General features: G+C 38.0%; 1 protein-coding gene across 1 annotated transcript in view; it reads left to right on the top strand.

Moving 5' to 3' along the window:
• The window catches only part of HCN1 (hyperpolarization activated cyclic nucleotide gated potassium channel 1), a 264559-nt gene that overhangs the window by 39906 nt on the left and 201417 nt on the right, over positions 1 to 23236 (top strand). Inside the window, exon 2 of the mRNA XM_072416681.1 lies at positions 5455 to 5878. Coding sequence (XP_072272782.1) covers positions 5455 to 5878 — 424 coding nt within the window. The remainder of the gene's footprint in view (positions 1 to 5454; positions 5879 to 23236) is intronic.

The following is a 23236-nucleotide window of genomic DNA, read 5'->3' as shown; positions in this document are numbered from 1 at the left end:
TTTTTGGGAAAATCACAACCATGTGCAAACTTGTGTACCTGAGATGAGGTTTTCATGTTGCTATGTTCCCGGGAACCGCAAATGGCATGGTTTTCCAACACAAGAATGAATGAATCAATCACTTGCTTTGGAGGCTGCAGCAAGGATGCAGAATGTCCTCAGCAATGGGAGTTTTTTTTCTAGGTATTTAATTCATGGAAAAAGGTTATAGTACGAAAAGCCTGATTTATCAAAGCGCAGTTGGAGAAGAAAAAACTATCATGGGAGAACCTCGTGATCTAGTAAACCTGGAATAGATCTGGTCCAGGATTGAAAACATTTTCCAACTAATCCTTCCCAGGTTTCCTGGATTACCCAGGGTAACCTATGATAGTCTATCTGCAGCTTTTGTAATTACATACTATGCATTTAAGACTTTGTTTTGAAGGAAATTTGGTAATGAAGAAACAAATAGCACCTACGGTGATTATTGTTTTCTGGGCTTTTTCCCATTCATAACACCCAATAGCAGTTGTTTTTGCCATGTGCTATTTACTTCATATGTCAGTAAAGCTAAAAGGAACAATTTCTGATTATCACATGAGCAACACTCCATGTGTCCCTATGTTAAATTTGGATGATTGCACCTCCTTGGCACCACTCTAGGTAACCATGCTGGGTAAATGACCTCCATGGAAGTCCATCAAGGCCTTAACGTTTGCATCTATCCTTCAATTCAAATCAACTACTCAGTCACATCTCTTCCTCACAAAAAGAAAACCATATGGATGAATATTCCCAATTTTATTAGATTCGATTTTCACAATTTCTTTCTCTAGGACCGTTTATTTAGTCACATGACCTGTTCTGTTACCCACTTCTCTACACCTCCCAGCTGCTTCAAGATGACAGTTGACAATGAGTACATATGGACAAGGATTGTAAAACCCTCCCATCACAGGGTGTTTATTCCATTTTGTCATTTTCATCTTGTCACAGTCTGACAGCTGAGTCCAAGTTGATTATGCAACAAGTCTGTAGTATTAATGGTTACATCGCAGCTTCTGAATGAGTGGATTTTCATCAACATCATTATCAAAGAGGTTTCACAAAAAGGTGGATCTGCAGATCACAGGTGAATTACATTCATTAAGTGCCTAATATTTTCTTATATCAAGTAATTGCTTAGAACGGCTCAAACAACATTCATTAGTCTAGCTTTCAGAATATCTGCTACCTAATTAGCTGCTTTGGGTTTCTGTGCAATGGAAGGCATATGGTTTTTGTATATATTACCTTTTTGTTTATTTGGGAAAATAAATGACAAAAAAAATGATCACATGTAAAGCAGTAGAAAGTACAAACTTCAACGATGCTCTGTACAGATGTAGTTTGGCCACCTTTATGACCACCAATGTAACAATACCCATACATTATGTATTTCTCCTAGAGGGTTGTGGATGCACTTCAATCTACCTTGTTTTTTTGTTGATACAAATAACCTGTTTTCAATTGCTGTATTACTCTAAACCTCAACCTTTTTAACAATGGGGAACCCTTAAAATAAGTTTAAGATCCTCAAGGAACCCCTTTTATAATTACTATACCCATAGCTTACAATATGTTAGTATAGTGATCAATGGGAAGAATTCCTCTTACATTGCTGGCCATTGGGAAGAATGTCACCCTTACAGATAGCCAGAAAGCTCATTGGTGTCAGTTAAACTGACCAGAAAGGTACAAACCGCTCATTGCTCAAGAAACCCCAAGCAACCTTTGGAGGAACCCTGGTTGGGAAACGCTGCTCTGAAGGCAACACTTTTCTATCAATACATGTTCACCTTCAAAAGTTGACCATTTGGAAGTGTATTAGTGTGAATTGTATATATGATTTCCTTACAGGGTTTTCTCAATTCAGCTTGGTTTTTTTTTAACGAGGAAGGCTTGCAGTGTCACCAGCCAAGAGCCACTTGGTTTAATCTTGGAATGTGAGCCATACAAATGGTTACAAATCTGTTTAACTCATATAACCATCTTCATGTATTTTGTTTATTTCAGCAGTGCATTTAGCTTGTGTTCCACTTTTAGTATAGTACAATGAAGATACGTTTTGCTTACACACAAGGGACTTGGCTGGATTTTGTCAATAATCGTCGTTTTCTGTACAGAGTTTCACATAAATGCCAGTAGTCCCTAGGTTTTGAATGTAAGGACGTATGTTCACTAATTGGATGATCAGGGAACAATTCAGTAATGGGTCCTGAAATCTTTCTCAACAGGACAAGGTCAGTCACAGACCAATAATGCCGGAAGTGAAGCAAATGGCAGTAGCAGGCATGGAACTAAACTGTAATCCAGAGAGAAAGCGAGAGAGAAAGAAATCCAATTTAAAGAACAGGGTTAGGACAAGACATCGATATTTAGAGATCAAAAACAATTACAGTAATTATATAGAATAATTATAGGTCACAGTTGTAGAATGTGTCACGAGAAACAATTTTGGACCCTATAATTAGTGATCAGGCACAAAAGGTCTATGGCAACCTATCAACCACGGTTTCCACATTGTCAATTATTTATAGTAATAAGGATGTGGTGTCAAAAAAAAAGGGCAGACATGTAAGACCCTCATTTGTGTAGATAGCACAATTAAGGGTTTTAGAATGGGCTCTGGCCCATTGAGGCATTGATCTCTAAAGATGTTCTGAGCTTTCTGGCACCAAGACATTAGCAGCAGCTCCTTTAAGTCACACTGCCTCCATCGGCCTGCTTTATTACAAGGGAGTAATGCATCATTCTACCATCATTCTCCCAATAAATGGCTCATAACACCAAAGATTATCTCTGCTTTTATCTGTCTTTAGAATGGCAATCTCTATTCAGCTTGGGTTGCTTATAACCTGGTAGACTTGCAGTGTCACCAGCCAAGGGCCACTTGGTCAGATCACCATAAACATGTCTACCACTGTAAAGGGAACAATTATCGTTACATGAAGCTCCAGTGATAAGTCTTATTTCTCTTTCTGCTTTAAAGATTCCATGGGTGTCCATGGGTGTCTATGTCACTGCTTGTGTGACGTGTATATTCCTATTGACTTTCCAGTATTAGGGTCCTTTCACGAGGATTGTGATATCAATGTTAGGGGACTTACAGGGACCTGGCAGCACAAACAAATCTGCAACGCTGGATTGGTGGTCCCCTCACTCAAGAATGGAACTGGCAAAGGACCTTGACAGTGAGTATTGTGAGTATTTGTTTTACAAGGCAGGAAGAACAGAAAACCCTACCAGAGGGGGCTGGGTAGGTGAATATTTGCCCAGAGATGATAAATAAAATTACCATCTGTATATCTGAAAGTGAATTCGGAAAATTGTACCCACACTTAACATAATGTAGTTCATTTGAAGTGTGCATTCTGCAGCATCTGACGCATGCTAAGTAGGATTGTGGATGCAATCAAACGTTTCAAAGACAGCTAAAGACACTTTTCCAGAGAAAACTTGTCTCGCAACAATAATTGCCACTCTGTATTTTGTTGAAAGCATTTTAATTACTAACAGTGTCACAGTTACTCAATTGAAAATAAATTTTGACCTCGTCAATCAGCAGCTCGAGTCCCCAACCTCCTACACACCAAGAAATACTTGTATTTGTTTGTATTCTCTGCCTTGTGGTTTGGAATTATTTTTCTTGGTATGTATATTATTCATATATTTTTATTTGGAGAAATGAGTGAGATCCATCATTCGGCTTTTAGGTGACAAGAAAATAAAAATATCTGTCAGCCTGGGATAATTTTACAGTTTGAACAGAGATCAATTTTCCGGTGACCTTAAAGTGCACATGTGCCCAGACTTTGGCCGTTTAGCATAGGTTACCCCATCCATAACATTTATGTTTGGTGTGTGTTGTGGATCTATGTTGTAACAAATTGTTAAAATAAGTTGGCGTGTGCCATCACCAATATCTCTCACCACTTGAAATCCCACAAAAATCGAGCATCCTCTGATGTCCAGGTGGCAGCACCCACACCTTGTATCTGAAATAATTGAATCCTATTTTGCACATTCAAGGTAGTACCTGTTCTGGCTGGGCAGCTGAACATCTAATTGTATTCCTTTCAGTTTAGCAAAAATTTTTTGAATATTCATTTTTATGGTCCGTAAAACTGTGATCATGGAAGGGGTAATCGGACACCTTTGGAAAAAAAAATTAGGCATAGAATGAATTAAAGTTTTTATTATTTGTCATCAGTCATTGGAAAGTGTCATACTGAATGGTTCTACAAGAATTTCTATTACAAGTAATGTCTTTGTGCTAATAGAATGTGTGTGTGCATAAGTGTGAAAAATTTTTGACCTCTGTCATACAATGCTTTAGCTATGAATATAGGGGATGTTTGTTGGAATTCACCATCTACGCAGAGCAGAATGAGTAATACATAGTGGATGGGGGGCTGATGGTTACCGGGGGAGGTGTTGAAAACTTAACCCCAAGTTGTCATTCTAATCCAAGGACTGTAGCTTATTTTCAGAGAGTATCCTTCTTTTGGAACCAAATTGACCTTTTGGCATTCTAAAATTGTAGGATTTATAAGTTGCTGTACTGGATCTATGAATTGTTGAATCCGCCTGGTGGAAAAGTGCATATGTGGGTTTAACCACTTGTGCTTGTTAATTCCTCATGGTCAGTTTAAGGGCCATTTCAGACCCTTGGTGAGCCACCAACTCAACCACTGTCCCATCTTTATTCAAGTAAATTGGAGCATTTGGAAACCATTTTTTGCAGCAGATTATGGCACGGTTTCCAAAGGCAACAAGTCACTTTGGCTGCAGAGTTGCCATTTGAAGATTTGCACTGCAACCAAAGCCTTGTGCAAATTCTATTACCTGTGGTGCAGTTTGTGGGGCTTTTCTTGGGTGGACAGCAAAGTTTTACCACTAAAGGGTCTCACACTAAGAGTGTGAAAGGGCCCAAATGTTCCATGTGTCAATGGTGTGTTCTTGCCTACATTCCTTGTGCTAAAAGTTGTCCCACTTTTCCTTTTTAGAAAGTTGCTGGGTATGATTGGAAGTCATCGAGGTGGAGTTTTTGGGCTTTTATTGTTGGTTGGAGGTGTGTGAGTGGTGACTAATTTCTTGCCTAAGGGCGTCCCGGAGCATCAAGCTGGTATTGCATAAGAAAAGATAAAGAGCAGAAAATATACACACACACATTATTATCAAAGCATTTTCTGTACAGTTTAATAAGACACCGAGCCGAAGCAAGATCCACTAATTTTCTGTATTCACAAAGACACTGTAAATGTTGAAGAATGAGCTGGGGGATTCTGATTGCTCAGGAAAATGATTCATTATAATGCATTCATGCAGAATACATCACTTGTTCTCCTTATTATCATGCAAATGAAACGAGGAAGTACATGATGTGAACTCTTCCTTCTAATTATTTGCTATTTTTTTTTTCTTTTGCAGGTTTTACTGGGACCTGATAATGCTGATTATGATGGTGGGGAACCTTGTTATTATACCGGTCGGAATAACCTTCTTCACAGAGCAGACAACCACACCGTGGATTATATTCAACGTGGCGTCCGACACTGTTTTTTTATTTGACTTGTTCATGAATTTTAGAACTGGTATTGTCATTGAAGACAATTCTGAGATCATACTAGACCCAAAAGTCATAAAGATGAGTTATTTAAAGAGCTGGTTTGTCGTTGACTTTATCTCGTCCATCCCAGTGGATTATATCTTTCTCATTGTCGAGAAAGGCATGGATTCGGAAGTATACAAGACTGCCAGAGCTCTCCGCATTGTGAGGTTTACAAAAATTCTCAGTTTGTTGCGCCTATTGCGACTTTCAAGGTTAATCCGATACATTCATCAGTGGGAAGAGGTAAGTGAGCCAATCAAATACCCTTACTATTTAAAGGGACTTTCTATTCTATCTATAAATCTAATCCGTGCTTAAAAATTAGGCACCTAAAGCTGACCAAAGTAGGTTTTTTTGGCTCTCCTTGTAGGGTTTACAGGTAGAAACACAGGAATGATCATGATGGTTCTTCTCACACACTAAAATGGAACTTTTAATGCTCTGTGAAATGGTGGCTCTTGTGCCTAAAGTTTAGTATTTTCTACCTCTTACACAGTATTTGACCCCCAGATGCCTTTTGCAACCAAATGTATCAGTGCATCCTGATGCACCACCTTCCTGTAAGATATACAGCACCGAGCCACTTAAGGATTCCATCTTGAGCAAGCTCCATTGTCTGCTAATATAAAATCTTGCCAGGTGGAAACTGTTATTCTCCACCACCCCCTTACACAAACGTTTCCGGGCTTGGCTGTAGGACAGTCAGGTATATCTAATACTCAAAAATCACAGCTTGTAAAAGTTGAAACTCAATATAGAAATATAGACCAATGAGTATACCCTTAGGATCATTCAGGATGCATGATCCCATTACCTATTCGGTGTCCCTTAGCCACCCCTATATCCTAAAAATTTGATAAATGGCCAGAGGTCAGGTCATTGTCATATGGGGGGGGGGGCTACGGCAACTTTGGGAAGGTTACTGTTTTCATATTCCTTTTTCACAGTGTGTTTGGTGGTCCAAACTTGGAATGATACAACCTACTTTGCTTAGGATGTGTTCTTGGGTTTACTATAAGGCTGCATTTTAAGATACTTGAAAATGCCTAGCTGTCAGTAGCTCTCTTCAAGCACCTTTTGGGCTTCAGTTTTTTGGAATAAAAAAAGGTTTTCTTCTTTAAAGCAATTTTTTTTTTATCCTGGGACCTCAGAGGCTGTAACCGAAACAATTTTAGGACATCTGCAATACCGACTCCATTGTAAAGTTTCATTACACTGATTTTCCCTGTATGTTATCAATTAGAATTCTCTTGTGCTTTCCCTGTCACATAGCACCGCTCATTACTGTTGTTACTTGGGGACTGTGCTAACAATGATGTGTCTGCAATAATTAACATTGGGATCATCTCCAAACCCAAACAGAAGAGAGTGGATTGCACTGGTGAATATTGTTTATATGAATTCATAGAAACGTAAAGCATGCTTCGTCATAAATGTATTTGTAATCTCCAACGTTCACTCTTTGCAAATCATTTTGCTGGATGCAATAAGCTAACAGACGTATAGGGGAAAAAAAGTTTACAAAGTAAAGGTTATAGGAAAGTATATGGAAAGACAAATAAAAAGCCTCAGCCTAATGATGACAATGGGTGGGTGGATATCAGGTGTAATTGAAAATACCAGAATGGGAGGGACATTGGTATGTTTGGGAAGTGCAAAGCTGGTGAGGTCTAGGTACATCCTAAATGGGTAACCCAAGCAGGGATTTAGTAAGTAATACTAAACACCATTAAACACTATACCTCCACCATTTATTTAAAAAGGTCTTCAGATATACTACACAGAATGGGACTTTCCAATATTCCCTCGGAAAGACCCAGTAGAAATTTCTCAATAGAACAAATAAAGACGCTGCACTTTTTAGTCCCATTATTATTAGAGAGCACTCTGAATACAGATGTTTTAAACAGCTAGGAAAAAAATGATATTTTCCTATCTTGTGTTCCATAATCTGGTGGTGCCTTGAATGACATTGACACCACGCTAATTCCCTATTACAGCATTCAAAATGGATCATATCCTGTCAACCTGAGCACATATGTATGGGAGGAGGACTATTCACATATAGCCTCGCCTCCATCATACTAAATTAAGATGTAGCGTTCCAAAGAAATCTGTGGTGAATAAACCACAATAGTGCTCGGAGGCATTCCATTATCTCTCAGTGAACCCTCACAAGTTCTTTATTAAACATCGCAATATGAAACATATTGACAAATTCTACATATATGTCTCTCTTGTCCCCTGAAGAAGCCTTTTGGGTGAAACGTGTAAGGAAATAAGACAACTTTTTATTTGCCAATTTTGCCGGCAAACTCCGGCCTTTAGGTCAGATACGGCCTAGCCAGTATTCCAGTCCGGCCTAACGCCCCCCCCCCCCCTTAATCATTTATTGTTAGATCCGGCCTAATTGAATTGTCTGATTATTGTGAGTTCCCGCACAGTAACCCCAATTACTATGCCTAGAGAAGAAGCAACGCGCAGCTACCAGTCCCTGGAAGGTTGGCCTCCAAGGTCGTATCTTCAACCCTGAATAGACTGACAAATTATTCTTCGTCCAACGCGCCAACAAAGCCCTGTGTTTAGTGTGCAACGACACCAACAGCACTTTCAATTGGTCGAATCTCAAGGGGCATTTCAATGCCAAGCGCGAGCACACGTACAGAGACTACACCATGGATGAGCGGAAGACTAAGGCTGCTCGCTTGCAGTCATGGTTGGAAAAAAACTTTCCTTGGACACCTTGTTTCTTCTGGCCTAGTGTGCCTTCTTGACCTCCTGAAATAGCCTAGTAGTCCAAAAAGTTTGCCGACCCCTGGTCTAGTAGAACTATGTGTAGATACTAATAGTACAGGAGAACTTTGCTATTATGTAATATTGTTGTAAATATTACTATTGTATACCAATACATTTAACTTCTTGCCACAAAAAGCCTATTTTCCTTCTTTTAATTTTACACTCTAATTACTAGGCTTGGCAAAAGGTAACATTTAGAAATTAGAGTGACACTCTCTCTAGACAAATATTTGCACTTTCATTAATCTATATTTTTTTTTTTTGAATATTGATGCAGACCAAGCTGTCAGCAAAGTGACCTCCACAGGGTCAGACAAGTTATGAACATTGCATAGGGCTCCATTTGTAAAACAAGGAATCAGACATTCTCTAAAATATTCCCATGTAGTAATCTTCTGGGTGTTTCAGTGGTGGCAATTGATTCCTACCAGGGAATGTTTGAAGGAATGTCAAATTCTAAGCATTATAAATAAAGCCCATGGAGTGAATCATGGTAACTTTAAATTAGTTAAATCCCCAATCTACTAATTCCTGCACATCACTGGTGATTTATATAATATTAAACAACCATAGTGGTCTTAAGATATCAGCAGGCTTGATGTATAAAAATAATGAGAATCTGAATATTTAATAGGTTTCAATGGACAACATACATGATCCCCTTTAATATACAAACCATTAAAATCTAATTCTGTATTATCTTAATATTTTTCTATCCTTGCTTGCTATCTTTAATAAGATGAGAATGAAATGGATAACTATTTAAGGATTTACCCACAGGACCATATTGCAATATGTTTTAATTTTACTTCTGTGTATTACAGCCTGCGAAAAAAAAACACCAAACTCCAAAAAAACTCCCATTCAACTGAGAAATAAATAAAATTGTAACGTACTAAGCAGAAATGCTAAATTTAACCTTGGGTATTAAATAAAACATTAAAACATATTTAATATCCTTTTTAATTTGTCAAACCCAGCTGGCAATAGACATTTTTAATATGACATACATGAAGAATCACCCGGCCTGACCTTGATATATTTATGGCCGGAGGGGAAATTTTGTGGATCGGGGATTGCATGAGGATGTGGAATAGTTAATTATGTTTGTTGCGGAATTTGCCATTATTTTGCCCTCAGAAACTATTTTTGCAGTAAACTTCATACAATTTTTTCCTGTTTTAATATGAATATGTAATGTGCCATTTCGGCTTCCATGTGATGCATTTTCTGCTTGCTGAATAAAAAAGATAATATTATGGGGATTATGGTTTTTGGAATATTACATTTTTCCATGTTTGTCTGAAGTTTTATTTGATGGAGCTGTACATAGGCTGATTATATTTGGTAACCAAAATTTTATTGAATTTTACGTGTTAGTGATTTTTAAAGGACTTTCCACCAAAAAGCAAAATTCTCCACCGTCCTGTTACAATATCATTGTAAAAAAAGTAAAATTGTAAAAAAAAGTTAATTATTATTGTTTTGTACTACTTAACCCTATACATCCCCAGTCTTTCCCTAGGCTAAGGTGATGTGGCCTTTTGCTTGTTCCTTTCTGAAATATAAAGATTGTAGTCACATGGCTAAAATGGAGTGCCTTAGGCTGGTGTTCATTTGGTCCTAATGGGCCTGGTTTCCAAGACTTGAGAAGATAGAATGTCAAAGAGGAACCTGGGTGCTTCAACAAACCTGGAATGAATCTGGTCCAGGATTGAAAACTGATAGAATTAATATTAGTACACAGTATTTATATAGCGCCATCATATTACACAGCGCTGTACAAAGTCCACAAAGCTCACAATCTAATGTCCTTACCATATTCATATGTCGTTATTGTAGTCTAAGTTCAATTTTTAGGGGGAAGCCAATTAACCTCACTGCATGTTTTTGGAATGTGGGAGGAAACTGGAGTACCAGGAGGAAACTCACACAGACACAGGGAGAACCTGCAAACTCCATGCAGATAATGTCCTGGCTGGGAATTGAACCTAGCGCTGCAATGGCCGGAGTGCTAACCCCTCAGCCACCGTGCTGGTTGATTTTTAAGAAATCAAGTTCTCCTATGATAGTCTATCTTTTCCAGTTTTGTAGATCTTTAAAAAAATAAGGCCCAATGTGTCTAAAATGCCTGTCTGTGCTCATCAGAGCAGCTAGTGTCATGGAATTGACTTTCCCCGGTTTAGGAACTGGGGTCTTCTCGCTATAATTGATAAGACTTTATTGATTACCTGTGAGAAATTAAGAAACAGTCATCTAAAAGTAAGGGAAGTCACAAGCTGGCAAAGAAAGCAAACTTTATTCACAGCATAATTTAAAACCTAAATATTCATCAAGCATCTTTAAAAACATTGATCACAGCTACACAAGTAACTTTGATATATCCCTCTCAAAAATGATTTATTCATTCTCTCCAGCTGATAATAGGACTGGAAACTGGATCCTGGGCTGTGATAACCCTTTTCCTCTTTTTAGCATTGGTAAATATTTCCTTGTGGTCCTTGACTGTAATTCAAGGGCCAATTTGGCAATCAATAAATACTGAAAAGCAGATGTTTTCATGAGATTAGTAAGTAACATACAGTGGTCTGATATGATGGCTCGATGGTCAACTTGTTCGATGTTATCTTGTGCACAGACTGGGATGAAAAGTCAATGGAATACAAGGAATTTGTTAGCATTGAAGCTTTCATGCATTATAGGATATAGTCTGTAGAATAGATTTGAAATGTCTTTGGATGAATACAAAGCCTTTTATCAGAAGTTCAATCAATATGGCATATAATTTCCATATCACTAGTCACATTTGGCCAAGTATAAATATAGCAACCAGGTCAAGTGTCCAATATTTTCCAATGTCTCCAATAACTTTAATAGGCTCTTAAATAATAATACAATTTTAAAGGGGCGACTACTTTTCAAAGTTTATAGTTTTATAGGTATATATGTTTTTGTGTTGCAGGAACTCTAAGGTGCCTATTTATAAAGCAACAAATCTTAAAACATTCTGTGGTGGAGAATCAATTACTGCAATTGAAACATATGGACCTGGAAGAGTCACCATCAGAGAATGTTTCAGTAAATGCCAGATTCACCACTTTATAAATAGACCCCTATGTACATACAGCCTCTATGTATTTGCAAGATAAGGGAGTATCAGGTGAAGTTCTTGCAAGTGTTGGTACATATATATAAAGTAGAATAACTCAGAGGTTATTCTTTTTGTAAACCCCCCTAGAAAAATGACAAGAAGCATACAGAATATATACGTTTAGTATCGCACACATAAACTCAAAATCCCATTTGATACCCACAATGATCTTGTAGATGGCAGATGTGAGCCAGCTCTTAAGTAGGTACATTGTATGCTATTGTTTCACATTGGTCCTATCGACTCACCAATGTTATACCTTTGAAGTGGGGAATTAGGAACACATTCTGTACTAAGCTCCTTAATGCTTCCACAGTAGGCTGTGATCTCCATAATTCTCTGTCTGTTCAGTATCCATACTCATGATTCTTAGAATGTAATTGCATTGATTCAGATTTTCTTTGGTTGACTAGGAAGAGGTTTACCTTATTATTGTGTATTATTATTACCATACAGCTCACACTTGAAAGAGAAGCAGTCTATTTATTGTTGATTATTATAGTAAAACTTTCCTATTAGGGTTGGTTGCACATCTTAAGGAATATTACTGTTCTTATAATGAAAAGATTTGTTTTACTGGATCCTGCTTTGAATGGTTGTGTACCTTTGTGTAGAAGGAATGTGTAAGTGTTCCTACGGAATGAAAAAAGGCTACTGGGCACATCACCCCTGGCCGTGATGGGAGGGCAATAGGCCTTTTAGCTGTTTTCTGTGATATATGTGTGCTGTGTATACAATAGGTAGGCTTGTGTTTTATTAGTAATGCTACTTTAGGCTTCACCCATAAACATATTTTGGCTTCATCCACAGTTTTCTCTAGTACACAATCATTATTCTTCTTATTGCCTGTTAGGATAGATTTCCTTAGCTTTCTAATATGCCTCCAGGACAGGAAGTGAGAGCAAGGGACATAATGGGCAAAAAGGTATAAAAGTCATAATAAAGCCATGATATAGGTTCCCTGCCCCAATCCTAAATCCCTGGCTCCTGGTGGCTTCCTTTTTAAACTTTGCACCGTATGGCACATGTGCAGTATGTGTGGCGGTGCTTAAGAGGATCGCTGTCTTCACAAAAGTCCAACAAGGAGCCACTGGGGTAAATGGTTCCTTCTTATGACAAGACAACTGCATACAGGTAAATATGTGCTGGAATTGGTATGTTGTGCACACGTACCTATTATGGCACCCACCAATGAGTTCAGTTCTTCTTTAAACTGGGGAAAAGAAGAGTTATGTGTTACCTGTATTAGATGGCACTCCAGACTAAAGGACAAACACAGAAAACATAGTTTAAGCTTCGTTCACACTATAATTTTAATAATAATAATAATATAAGCAGATATGACTGCCATGTTTTATACTGTAACGCACAGCCACCTAAACTGATATCCATTGTGAGGTTAACCTGTGAATGGGGCAGAATACAGAAACAGTGCATTGCAAGTTAATAAAGATACAAACTTTCCAGGCTTATCCGATTCTTCATCATCCAAAATACAGTACTGGATCACTTGCTTATAGAAAGACCAAACAAGACCCCCAAAAAAGGTCTGCATTGGCTAAAAAGATATCATATAAATTCAGACACAAAGGGATAAACTCTGTCCACTTGACCTCTTTCCAACTGCTCAGAAACCCCACAAACCTGTAGCTTTGTTTTCCATGACAAGCAGCAATGCTTCTACCATGGCTCTCCTCACATTCGCAGCATATGCCATGGTCTGTAAGGTCCAAAGACCAAACAGCTTAGACCAGGTCTTGTAAACTATAATTGCTCTCATAAAACTGCTGATTTAAATGGGTTTCAAGCAGCACACATCTATCAATAAGTATCTGCAAGGAGCTGCTAGGGGTTTATACATAAGGGAATTTGCATTCGTGCTTGAATCTGGGAAACCATTATTTTAAAATGATACAGTTAGTAGGTTAAATGGGGCCATACAGTTATATTTAAATGGTGACTTTTACCAAATAGATCAACCTCTCCCAACCTTTTTATCATGGGTTAAACTTGAAATAAATCTCAGGGAACCCCGAGAATGTCTATAATTACTATACCCAGAGTTCCCAGTACATTAGTGTGATGATCAGTGGGAAGAATGCATCTTACATTGGGGCTAGTGGAAAGAATGTCACCACCAAAAAGATCATTGATGTCTGCGGTAATTGACATAAGAGGTCCAAATTGCTCATGGTTCAATGAACCCCTCTGGAGGAACCCTAGGCATTCATGGAACCTTGGTTGAGAAACACAGCTGTAGATGATTTCGTTTATTGCGGCCTCATAAAGCGGTCCACTGTGGAGGTAGTGCTAAAAATTGGGATTGTATTGTAGTAAACTAAAAAAAGTAAGGTTTAACTCTGACCTGGCAAGGTTACCCTAAAATATAAATACTTGATAAATCTTTTTTATATTGTTGACTAGATAAGGAAATAAATAACCAGTTTTCCTCAACCAATCTTATTAACATGAAATGTTAGCAATGGAATCCAGCAAAGTTAAGCCCAAATAAACAATCAGTTCCTGCAGAGCTTTTGGATAAATAGTGAAAAAGTTGAGTGAAGTGGAATCTTTGTGTGGGTGTTACAGTTCTGCAGGGAGGATGCTGCCAGCCTGGTACTGATGGTGGTTTGAGAAGCTGCACCTGCTGGAAACCATCCAGGCACAGCATGGCAGCTGATGCCGCAGGCTGGTTTATTCCTCTCCTATTGATTTTATCACCACGCTATAAAAGTTTTCCCCATTCAAACTTTATTTCTTGTTCAATAATTTCAGCACTGATTACCATCGTACAGTGACTCCTGGATAATATGCCAGGCACATCGTATATTCAGATGCTACTGCTTCACACTAACCAGTTCCTCTTGTGTCATTATAGTTGTAGAAGAAGCAGTCATAAACACCGAAACCTGATGTTAGATGCAGTTTACTTATCCTGAAACGTGTTGTTGTATAACTTAAGGTGTTTTATTTATTGTTAGGGTAGTAGGCCTTGGGCAGCATTATGAGATCCAACTGTGCCCAAATATCTGGACATTGTGTAGACCTAAACCAAGCCAGAGTCACAACCCAAGCTCATCAATTCATCCTTTTTAAAATTGTAATTCAACCTAATTCTTGGCAACATTAAGTCTAGATATCCCAATGAACATGAAGCAGAGTAAACCTTGGAGAGAGCGCGCCTGAAATTTAGTAACTGCATCCAGCCTTGCAAAGGTCCCAATACCGCAGTTAGCAGGGCTGGAAGAATCTAGAATATAATGTATTGAAAAATTCCAGAGGGTACCACAGCTGCAACTTTTGACTTTGGAGGGCAAGTTTTGTGCTCCCTAAGTTGTTATAGAGGCAAGTCGATCAGGAGGCCCTGTGTTGATACTTTTTAGAAACTGTCATTCTTGTGCCAAGGAAAGCCTCTTGTGTGAAATTTGTGAATTAGTTTTATACCCATGAACCATATCAGGAAAGAAATTGTTACTGGTTTGAGAGGTTTAAACTTCTAAGTGGTCTGAAAGATATTTTCTGTGCTTTGATCAATGATGTGTAGTTGTAAAAACTCCTTGTTTTGGTACCTCGAAGGTATCTTACACTTGCAACAAAATTTTTTATCCAAACAGCTTTCTGCTGCTTGTATTTTATGCTTTTTATGTAGACTGCTGACTGGGAAACCAACCATCCCATAAGTCAGAGGTAGGCAAACTCCGGCCTAGCCAGTATTCCAGTCCGGTCTAACGACCCCCTAGTTATTTATTGCTGGATTCCGCCTAATTGAATAGTCACATTATCTCGATATCATCAATATCATTGAGTTCCCGCACAATAACCCCAATTACTATGCCTAAAAAGCAGAAGCAACGCGCAGCTACCAGTCTCCAGGAGGTTGACCTCGAACGTTGTGTCTTCAACCCCGAGTGGACTGACGAATTATTCTTCATCCGACGCGGCAAGAAAGCCCTGTGTTTAGTGTGCAACGACACCAACAGCACTATCAAGCGGTCGAATCTCAAGGGGCATTTCTATGCCAAATACGTGCACATGTACAGGGGCAACACCGCAGAAGACTGAGGCTGCTCGCTTGCAGTCACGATTGGAAAAAACCTTTCCTTTGACACCTTGTTTTTTCTGGCCTAGTGTGCCTTCTTGACCTCCTGAAATGGCCTAGTAGTCTAAAAAGTTTGCCGATCCCTGCCATAAGTAAATAAGATCTAAAGCCTTACAAATATATTAGGTCGTATAAGACGCCATCCCCACCTTTTTGTTACTTAAAGATAATGCAAATCCCTTGGAATACTTACCTTTCCCCAGTTCCAGGCTTCCTCCAGGGTGTGACCTGGAGTACAAAAAAGAACTGCAGACTGCCGTTCTTTTCACAACTGGTCAGTTATGCATATTCTGTCTTTTAGTTCATTCCCAACAACACAACCTGAAAGGAAACCGGAAAACTTTTTGAAACTGTTTATGCATACTGGTTTCTGATTCCACTCAGGTTTTGCTGGAAATTAATATTTATTTTTCTTTTCAACATATATAAATGGCAGGCTTCCTCTCGTTAATTTTTAGGAAAAAATCCTTTTTAACATCAGGATTTTCTCACCGAAGAAATGTGACTCAGCTTTTGCATTTCACTCTGTAGCAGTACTGTCTGTCATTAGTGTTTTGGCTTTGCTTTGCTATTGACATGTTTACTCACTAAGATGAAATGTAAAAATGACTTGACAGCTTTCTATGATTTCCTGAGACATAATCCTGACAAGCAGAACACAAAAATCATATCTGCAATACGCAACTATTGTTCTCACATTAGCTAATTAACATGATTAACCTAAATCCAAAAAAGCAGCAGATATTTTAGACATGTATTTTAGAAGTGTGACGAATGAAATAGAACTCATTTTTTTTAATCTATACAGCAATTGGTACCAATGCGTAATTGCCTGAAAAGCCAATTTAATTTAATTTACAAGACAAATAGAAAATATTTTTAGAAGAATATTTGCTATTCCTCTGTTTATGCCTGCTTTATTTACTGGCTGCTCTGCATTATTATTACCGGTGACAGCTAGGAAGAGGCTTTGGAATGAGGACCAGGATGAGGACTACAATATGCAGATTGCTGGTTGTAAGAATGGTAATGCCGAGGAATATGCCCCAAACTTCCTACAACACAAGGCAGTAACTTTTCCAAGTGTATATTTGCATTTATAGTTTCAGGGATGGACGAACTATCTGCAGTTGTACACCGGTGAACAAATGGCTATGAATTGTCGTCCAGTTTAATATGATGGTGCCCTAGGGGGGTATGAAATGTCTTTGCCTTAGAGCTAAGTTTAGGGAAGACCTACCAAGAGATCTGCACGTAGTAGAGCATGCAGAGCGGGATTTCAACCCCTAGGCCCAACTATAAATGAAATCGGCAAAAAATGTAGGCCATATCCCCATAATGTCCAATGAGTGTTGGCTGCAGATGTTCCCAGTCTAAACAATACTTTGATCTCCCATTCAGCACCCTTTAATTTGGTGATAAGCATTCCAGTCCAAAAGACACTTTACAAGCAAACATGTGAACAACAGAAATTTTGTTAGGATGATGTTTATAAGCTTACCATGCATAATACAAATCTCACAAATTCATCAATCTTTTTTAGCTAATTCGTTTTCTGTGTACCAATGCATTTGGCCACTGGTTTTCGATAAAAAATGATTACTAAGTCTTTGGATACAGTTAGTTAAAGAGTTTAGCCTAAACCTTTTTATATTAATTATTTGATTTTTTTTATTACATCTCTATTGGGGTTTGGATGTCATTATTTTCTTTATATATTTGATTACTAATTATATCCTTGACTCTTTTTGGAAACTCCTAGGCCATTTTTGACACTCTGTTCATCTATGCTAAGCACCACTGCGTAAGTTGTTGGTTCTTTATGATTTGTGATAAATCTAAAGAACTGTATGACCATGTAGCTATGTCGCTAGTAGAATTTGGTCACATTCCGCTGAATTTTTTCTTGTAATGCGTTTACAGGTGTAATGTGTCAGAAAAATATCCCATTAACTATGTCCACACATCCCCATAGAATGTGACAAGGCAGATATAGATTTTCCTGTAAATAAATAGGAGAAAAGAAAGTTGTGGGGCACCCTGTTCTAGTTCCATCTTGGGTGTCAGGAAGTCTGCATAGAGGTTAATCTTTAGATGTACATGAAGGAAGGTGTCAAATCACTGGGATAGAGATTTTAAAATGGCAAAATATATGAAAGATGGTTCAAATTTACACAGATGGCCTCTTTTCTTGTGTATGCATTGAGGAGATAAACCAACCTCCCAACAAATGAATGGCCCATCACATGAGGTTAAAAATTACAGGCCAAGCCTGAGTTTGTCTGCACTTTAATGAAAAGGGGGCATTCTGTGAAAGACAGTTGGGTGCACATTTTATACAAAGTACATAGTTTACAGGGGATGTGAAAGAGGTTTTTTTTGGATCTTTCCCAAAATATATTGCTCAGGTGGTTCATCGAGCAAATTTTATCAAAATTATCCACTCATGCTGGAGAGTTTTTGGCAATATTGGTCATATTAAAGCTGAAAACACATAACTGCTCTGAATTTTCAGTTTATAGTGTTGTGAAAGAATGATGGTTTATAAAATGGTACATGTGACCAATTTAGTACTCCGAGTTTGTGCCAGCTATACTTTGTTCCAAATTTCTAATGTCCACCCCCTTAGTTCCCAAATTTCCATTGTCTTTTTATTGTACCCTAGCTATTCAGAGTCCCTGTATTCGTGATACAAAATTCAGTAACTTTTTTTCACAAAAAACTGCCAGGTGGTTAGTGAAAAATGCCGGGAGATGCACCCAGCTTAAAGAGGCTGGGGAGAACACTGTCACATACCTCTTAATATTATTAATATTATTACTATTAATATTATTATACTTAAACAGGATTTATATAGCACCAAACGCTGACTAGTTTTACAGACCATGAAGAACTAATATGCAAAATATGAAAGGTTAAACCCATAAGTGCATTTTTTAACCCCCATGTCCTATATACTAGTGTTTGTTAAATACCAAAGCCATTCATTTTAAAGTTTAAATGTTTTTTATAAAACATTTGGTGGTCAACTATGACAATTATAAAGAAGCAGAATTTGGAGCTTTGCTTTGTTTACTGATCTTTTCATCTCGTTTCAGTTTAACATAATGATCCATGCAATATAATCTGGCACATTAATATACTACATAATGTGTAACATGTCACTTGAGATATTGCAAGTCGTAAGAATTGCATATTGCTAGCTGTAACAATAGCATAGTATCTATTATGTTTTACTGAAAAGGAATATTGTAACAAAATAGTCATTACAGTCTAATAAAAACAGGCTGAAAATATTGACATGCTCAGTCTCTAGGTGTGTGGTTTACTGTATGCAAGGAGATTTGGTTGTACTGTTTCCTGGTACCCATGCATACTTCCAGGCCCATTCACTTAGTAGTTGATATGAAGTCCTGTGTGTAGTAGTTTTTGAAAGCCATATTCTTCTGGCATCTATTAGTTTTGTACCTATTGTCCTGGTGTCCAGGGGTGATTTTTGTGCTTGTATGTGCTCACATACCACTGATACTTGTGTGCAAAGAAATCTAGAGAAGCAAGACTTTTTCTTGCTCATGATTGGGTGGTCAGAGTCATCAGATCTTCATCCTATGTACCAATCTAAGAGAAATATTCCTTCCAGGATACTAATTCACTTTGCTTTGTGAACAGCCATTTTTCCTTTAGCAAATCAACACCAATACATGATATTTTCGATACTTATATACACATCTAAAGTGTATTTACAAGCATTTTGTATTTGTTTAAAATAATTTTCCATAAAGTGCTTTTAGATTGCATTATGCACTTACTACTAAGATAGAATAACCAAACACGTTAAAAAAACAAGCAATATGTTGAAAGCTGGCTGGACGTTTTCTGCCATTTACTGTCACATTTAAAGTATCTTAGAAGGCACAGTGCAGACATATGCATGCATCTACCCTGGTAAAGAGATTAAGGATTAATTTGCACATTTAAAATTATATCAAGAGGTCTGGCTTGTAAAATTGCTCAAATTTTAGGGCCAAATTGTAAAGTCTTGTGGGTTACAGGACAAATGTGTCTAGTTCTGCAATTTAATGTGATTTCTCAGTGATTTGTGAGTATAATTGCTTAGTGATTGGTACTTTACTTGAAAGCTGTTTTCCATAATTCCTGGTACATATTTTCAGGATAGTATTTTGTGTTTTTCTGGCAGAATGTTGTGCATTTAAAGAGGAACCAAACCCAGTGGGTACTTACCTCTCTCCGTTCTGTTGCTGGCACCACTTTTTTTTAACCTTCTTCTCTTCATTCCAATCTTCAGCCACATTGATTGGCCGGGCCAGGACTGGGCCAGTAACCCCTTGCTGTTTTGGCTCCCCCCAGGGGAAGCTGGGATGGCCTGGAAGCCAACACTTCTGAGTTGCGCATGCACAGCACAGTGAATTTCCACAGATGGAACTGCAATCGGGCATGTGAGAATACTTATTGCAGAAAGGATATCAGCTGTCTCTTTTTTTCAATAAAATGCTGCTTGATGCCTGATTTGTAAAGGCACAGTGGCCCCTTAATAATGCATTCACAAAATAACATACATTTGTTTTCTAGGTCATGCGTCACCTTCATTCCCAACATATCTACACAGGTTTAAAATAAAGTTCCACCTTTCCATGATCGAGTAGGATAATATTCCATAATATAATAATATTATAAGGACGTAATATACCATAATAAGGGCAGGTGATGTCCCTTATGCAATAATCTGTCTACCTGCCTGATCACTCCATTTTTTTGGTGTCAAATCTGAGATGCACATGTGCAGCATTGGCTTTGGTTTCCAGTGAAACCTGGCCGTCCCATGTGTGCCGGGGAATAATGAACTCTTGCAAAAAAGTAATGTCATCATGGACCGGCCAATCAAGATGGCCAAAAGTCGAATGTGGGAGAAAGAGGAGAAGAAACTCAACAGCCTTCCAATGGAACGCAGGCAGGTGAGTTGATTGGGTGTTATTTGCTTTTAGGCTAATTTTTTTAATGTATTAGTTTATATTTTGTTATATCCCGGTAAGGCCACTTGGTAAGATCTTTTCTTTGCTCAATATTTCCCCATTGAGGAGTCACTTCACCACCTCTTTGTAAGTTTCAAAAGCATTCCAAACACATTAAGGTTTTATGGCGCTGTACTCTGTACTGGGGAACAGTACACTGCCTTCAGAATCCTCCCACCTGCTCTGTTTCCATCCACATTCCCGTCAAACACATGGAGCATGTACTTCTAATACCCTAGAGAAGCAACATTGCAATACTGCAGATACTCCTTAAGACATTCAACCATAGAAGTCCAATTGGTGCAGAATTATGCTAAAATTACAATTATGTGGACCCAATGAGTATTTCTAAATCCCAGACTTCTTTATTTCCATTTTGGTTCCATTAGGATTAAACCCAACCTTTGTCCGGCTTATTTTTCCCCAATTGTATCTCATTCTGTAGATTCCCTATATTTTATCCTGTAGACACAACCAGACAACCAGGGGAAATCTGATCTTGAGCAGTTTTAACCGAAACCAGAAAATTTTCCATCTATTCCAGTTCTGATTAAAATGTATAATTTTGAAAGATTACTCCCCTTACATCCTGGTGGAGGTGATGGGAATGAATCTCCTTGTTGTTGACATAGCAATAAAACCCAACAGAAGTTCTAACCCCTCACCACTTTATAAAAATAAAATCTGAAATTGTTCTTTGATTTACAAAGTACCATAAGCACAGGATTGCCCTGTATGTTTAGCTTTAACTCCATGCTTTTCAAAATGAAACAGGGAATAGATTTCTGTGTTTATGTCCCTTTTCTAAAAAAAGAAGATATTCAGCATAGCAGCATAAGTTCATCCTTCAACATTTATATAGTCCTTTAATAACATTTACCATACACACACTCATGCCTCTCGCAATATAACAAATGACGCAAAAGCCTCTGTTATCTAATAGACACATGATGAAAATTTAAGTCTTGCCATGAAGGGAAAAAAATGAGCTGATCTAAATTAAGGTCAAATTTGCGCCACCAGGAACAGTCTTTGTATTCACTGCTACCTCTGCAACTGCCATGCTCAATTGTTATCCTCCATGCTCAAAGGAAGGATTGGTAAAGAATTTGGAATCTGGTTCAGGACCGGAGTATAAATGTCTATTCACCCTGAACGACAGCAATAAGAAAAGCTAAGCAATAATATCACAACACAATGGAAGCTGATGTGGATTATAACATGTTCATTTTTAAAATGTGTTTATATTTGCATCTACTTTTTCTTTTATCAGTTCATCGTTTGTTTTTGCAACAGCTAAAATGGGCATGTGGAAGAAAATACCATAGTGTTTTTTTACCTGACTGCCTTGTGCACAACAAGGGTCCCTTAACATTGAATGTCCTTTGTATGCCGATAGCAACTTCTCTAGGTATGTTAGTGCTTACTACAGTACCTCTGTAATCAGACCCACTGGGATAGGACTATGTACATAAAAGGCCACCCACTAATACCTTATGTGCTTTAGACTATGTACACATGTGAGATTACTGTCACTGGAAACAACCCATTAATGATCATTTCCAGTAACAGATGAATAAACGAGTGCTGTAGGGAGGAGAATGCGTGAGTGGTACCCAACAATGGAACAATGGTTGTCTCTGGTCACCACTGTACACATGATTGATTTGGATCACCCAATGCAGGCCAAATGTTCTCTTCTATAACATGGAAAACTCTATTGGTATGATTGGGTTGTAATTTGTTACCTAGAGAAGAATCCTTTATAGCATTGTTTTTCAACCAGGGTTTTGTTGGGTTCCCTAGGGTTCTTCCGGGGGTTGCTGGGGGTTCCTTAAACCATGAGCAATTTGTGACTCTTAGGTCAGCTCACCTGACACCAATGACCTTTTACGCTATCTGTATGGGTGTCATTCTTCCTGAAGGCCAGCAATATGAGCTATTCCCTCACTGACCACCACACTTTGAGCTGTGGCTATAGTAATTATTGCAGGGGTTACCTGAAGAACAGAAAGTTAATTCAAGGATTCCCCCAAAAAGGTTGAGAAACCCTACTTTAAAGAATAATGGCGTTGGAATTTGATCTTTTTAAAACAATATTGGATTGGCCAAACTGTAAAAACTGGTTGGGATTTCTTGACAGTTGAGTATAGATGATGAAGTATATAAAAAGTCATAATGTACTGGTATTTGCCTAGAACCATGTAAAAAAGAATGACTATGTTGCTTAAAACATGAGATAAAATGTATATAAATAATTGATATTCATATATATTTATGCTGTACTGTAACAGAAGAGTGCTGTCTGTAAAATTGAGGACAACCCTCTAAATGAAAAAAATATACCTGTAATATTTCTGACAATATCATCTGTCACTCACCTGTACATCATACACATACACCATGTGCCCATGAATTTTTAATGTCCTCTTTAATTCCACCTAGAGCCCCACAATCTGCCGAAGCAGGAAAGCAGGATGTTTATTTTGTGCTTTGGTCATCATAAAGAAAAGATGCTGCTGACA

The sequence above is a fragment of the Pyxicephalus adspersus genome, chromosome 6, assembly GCF_032062135.1.
Source record: "Pyxicephalus adspersus chromosome 6, UCB_Pads_2.0, whole genome shotgun sequence".
Lineage (NCBI taxonomy): Eukaryota > Metazoa > Chordata > Amphibia > Anura > Pyxicephalidae > Pyxicephalus > Pyxicephalus adspersus.
This window is presented reverse-complemented; position numbering and strand designations above follow the sequence as displayed.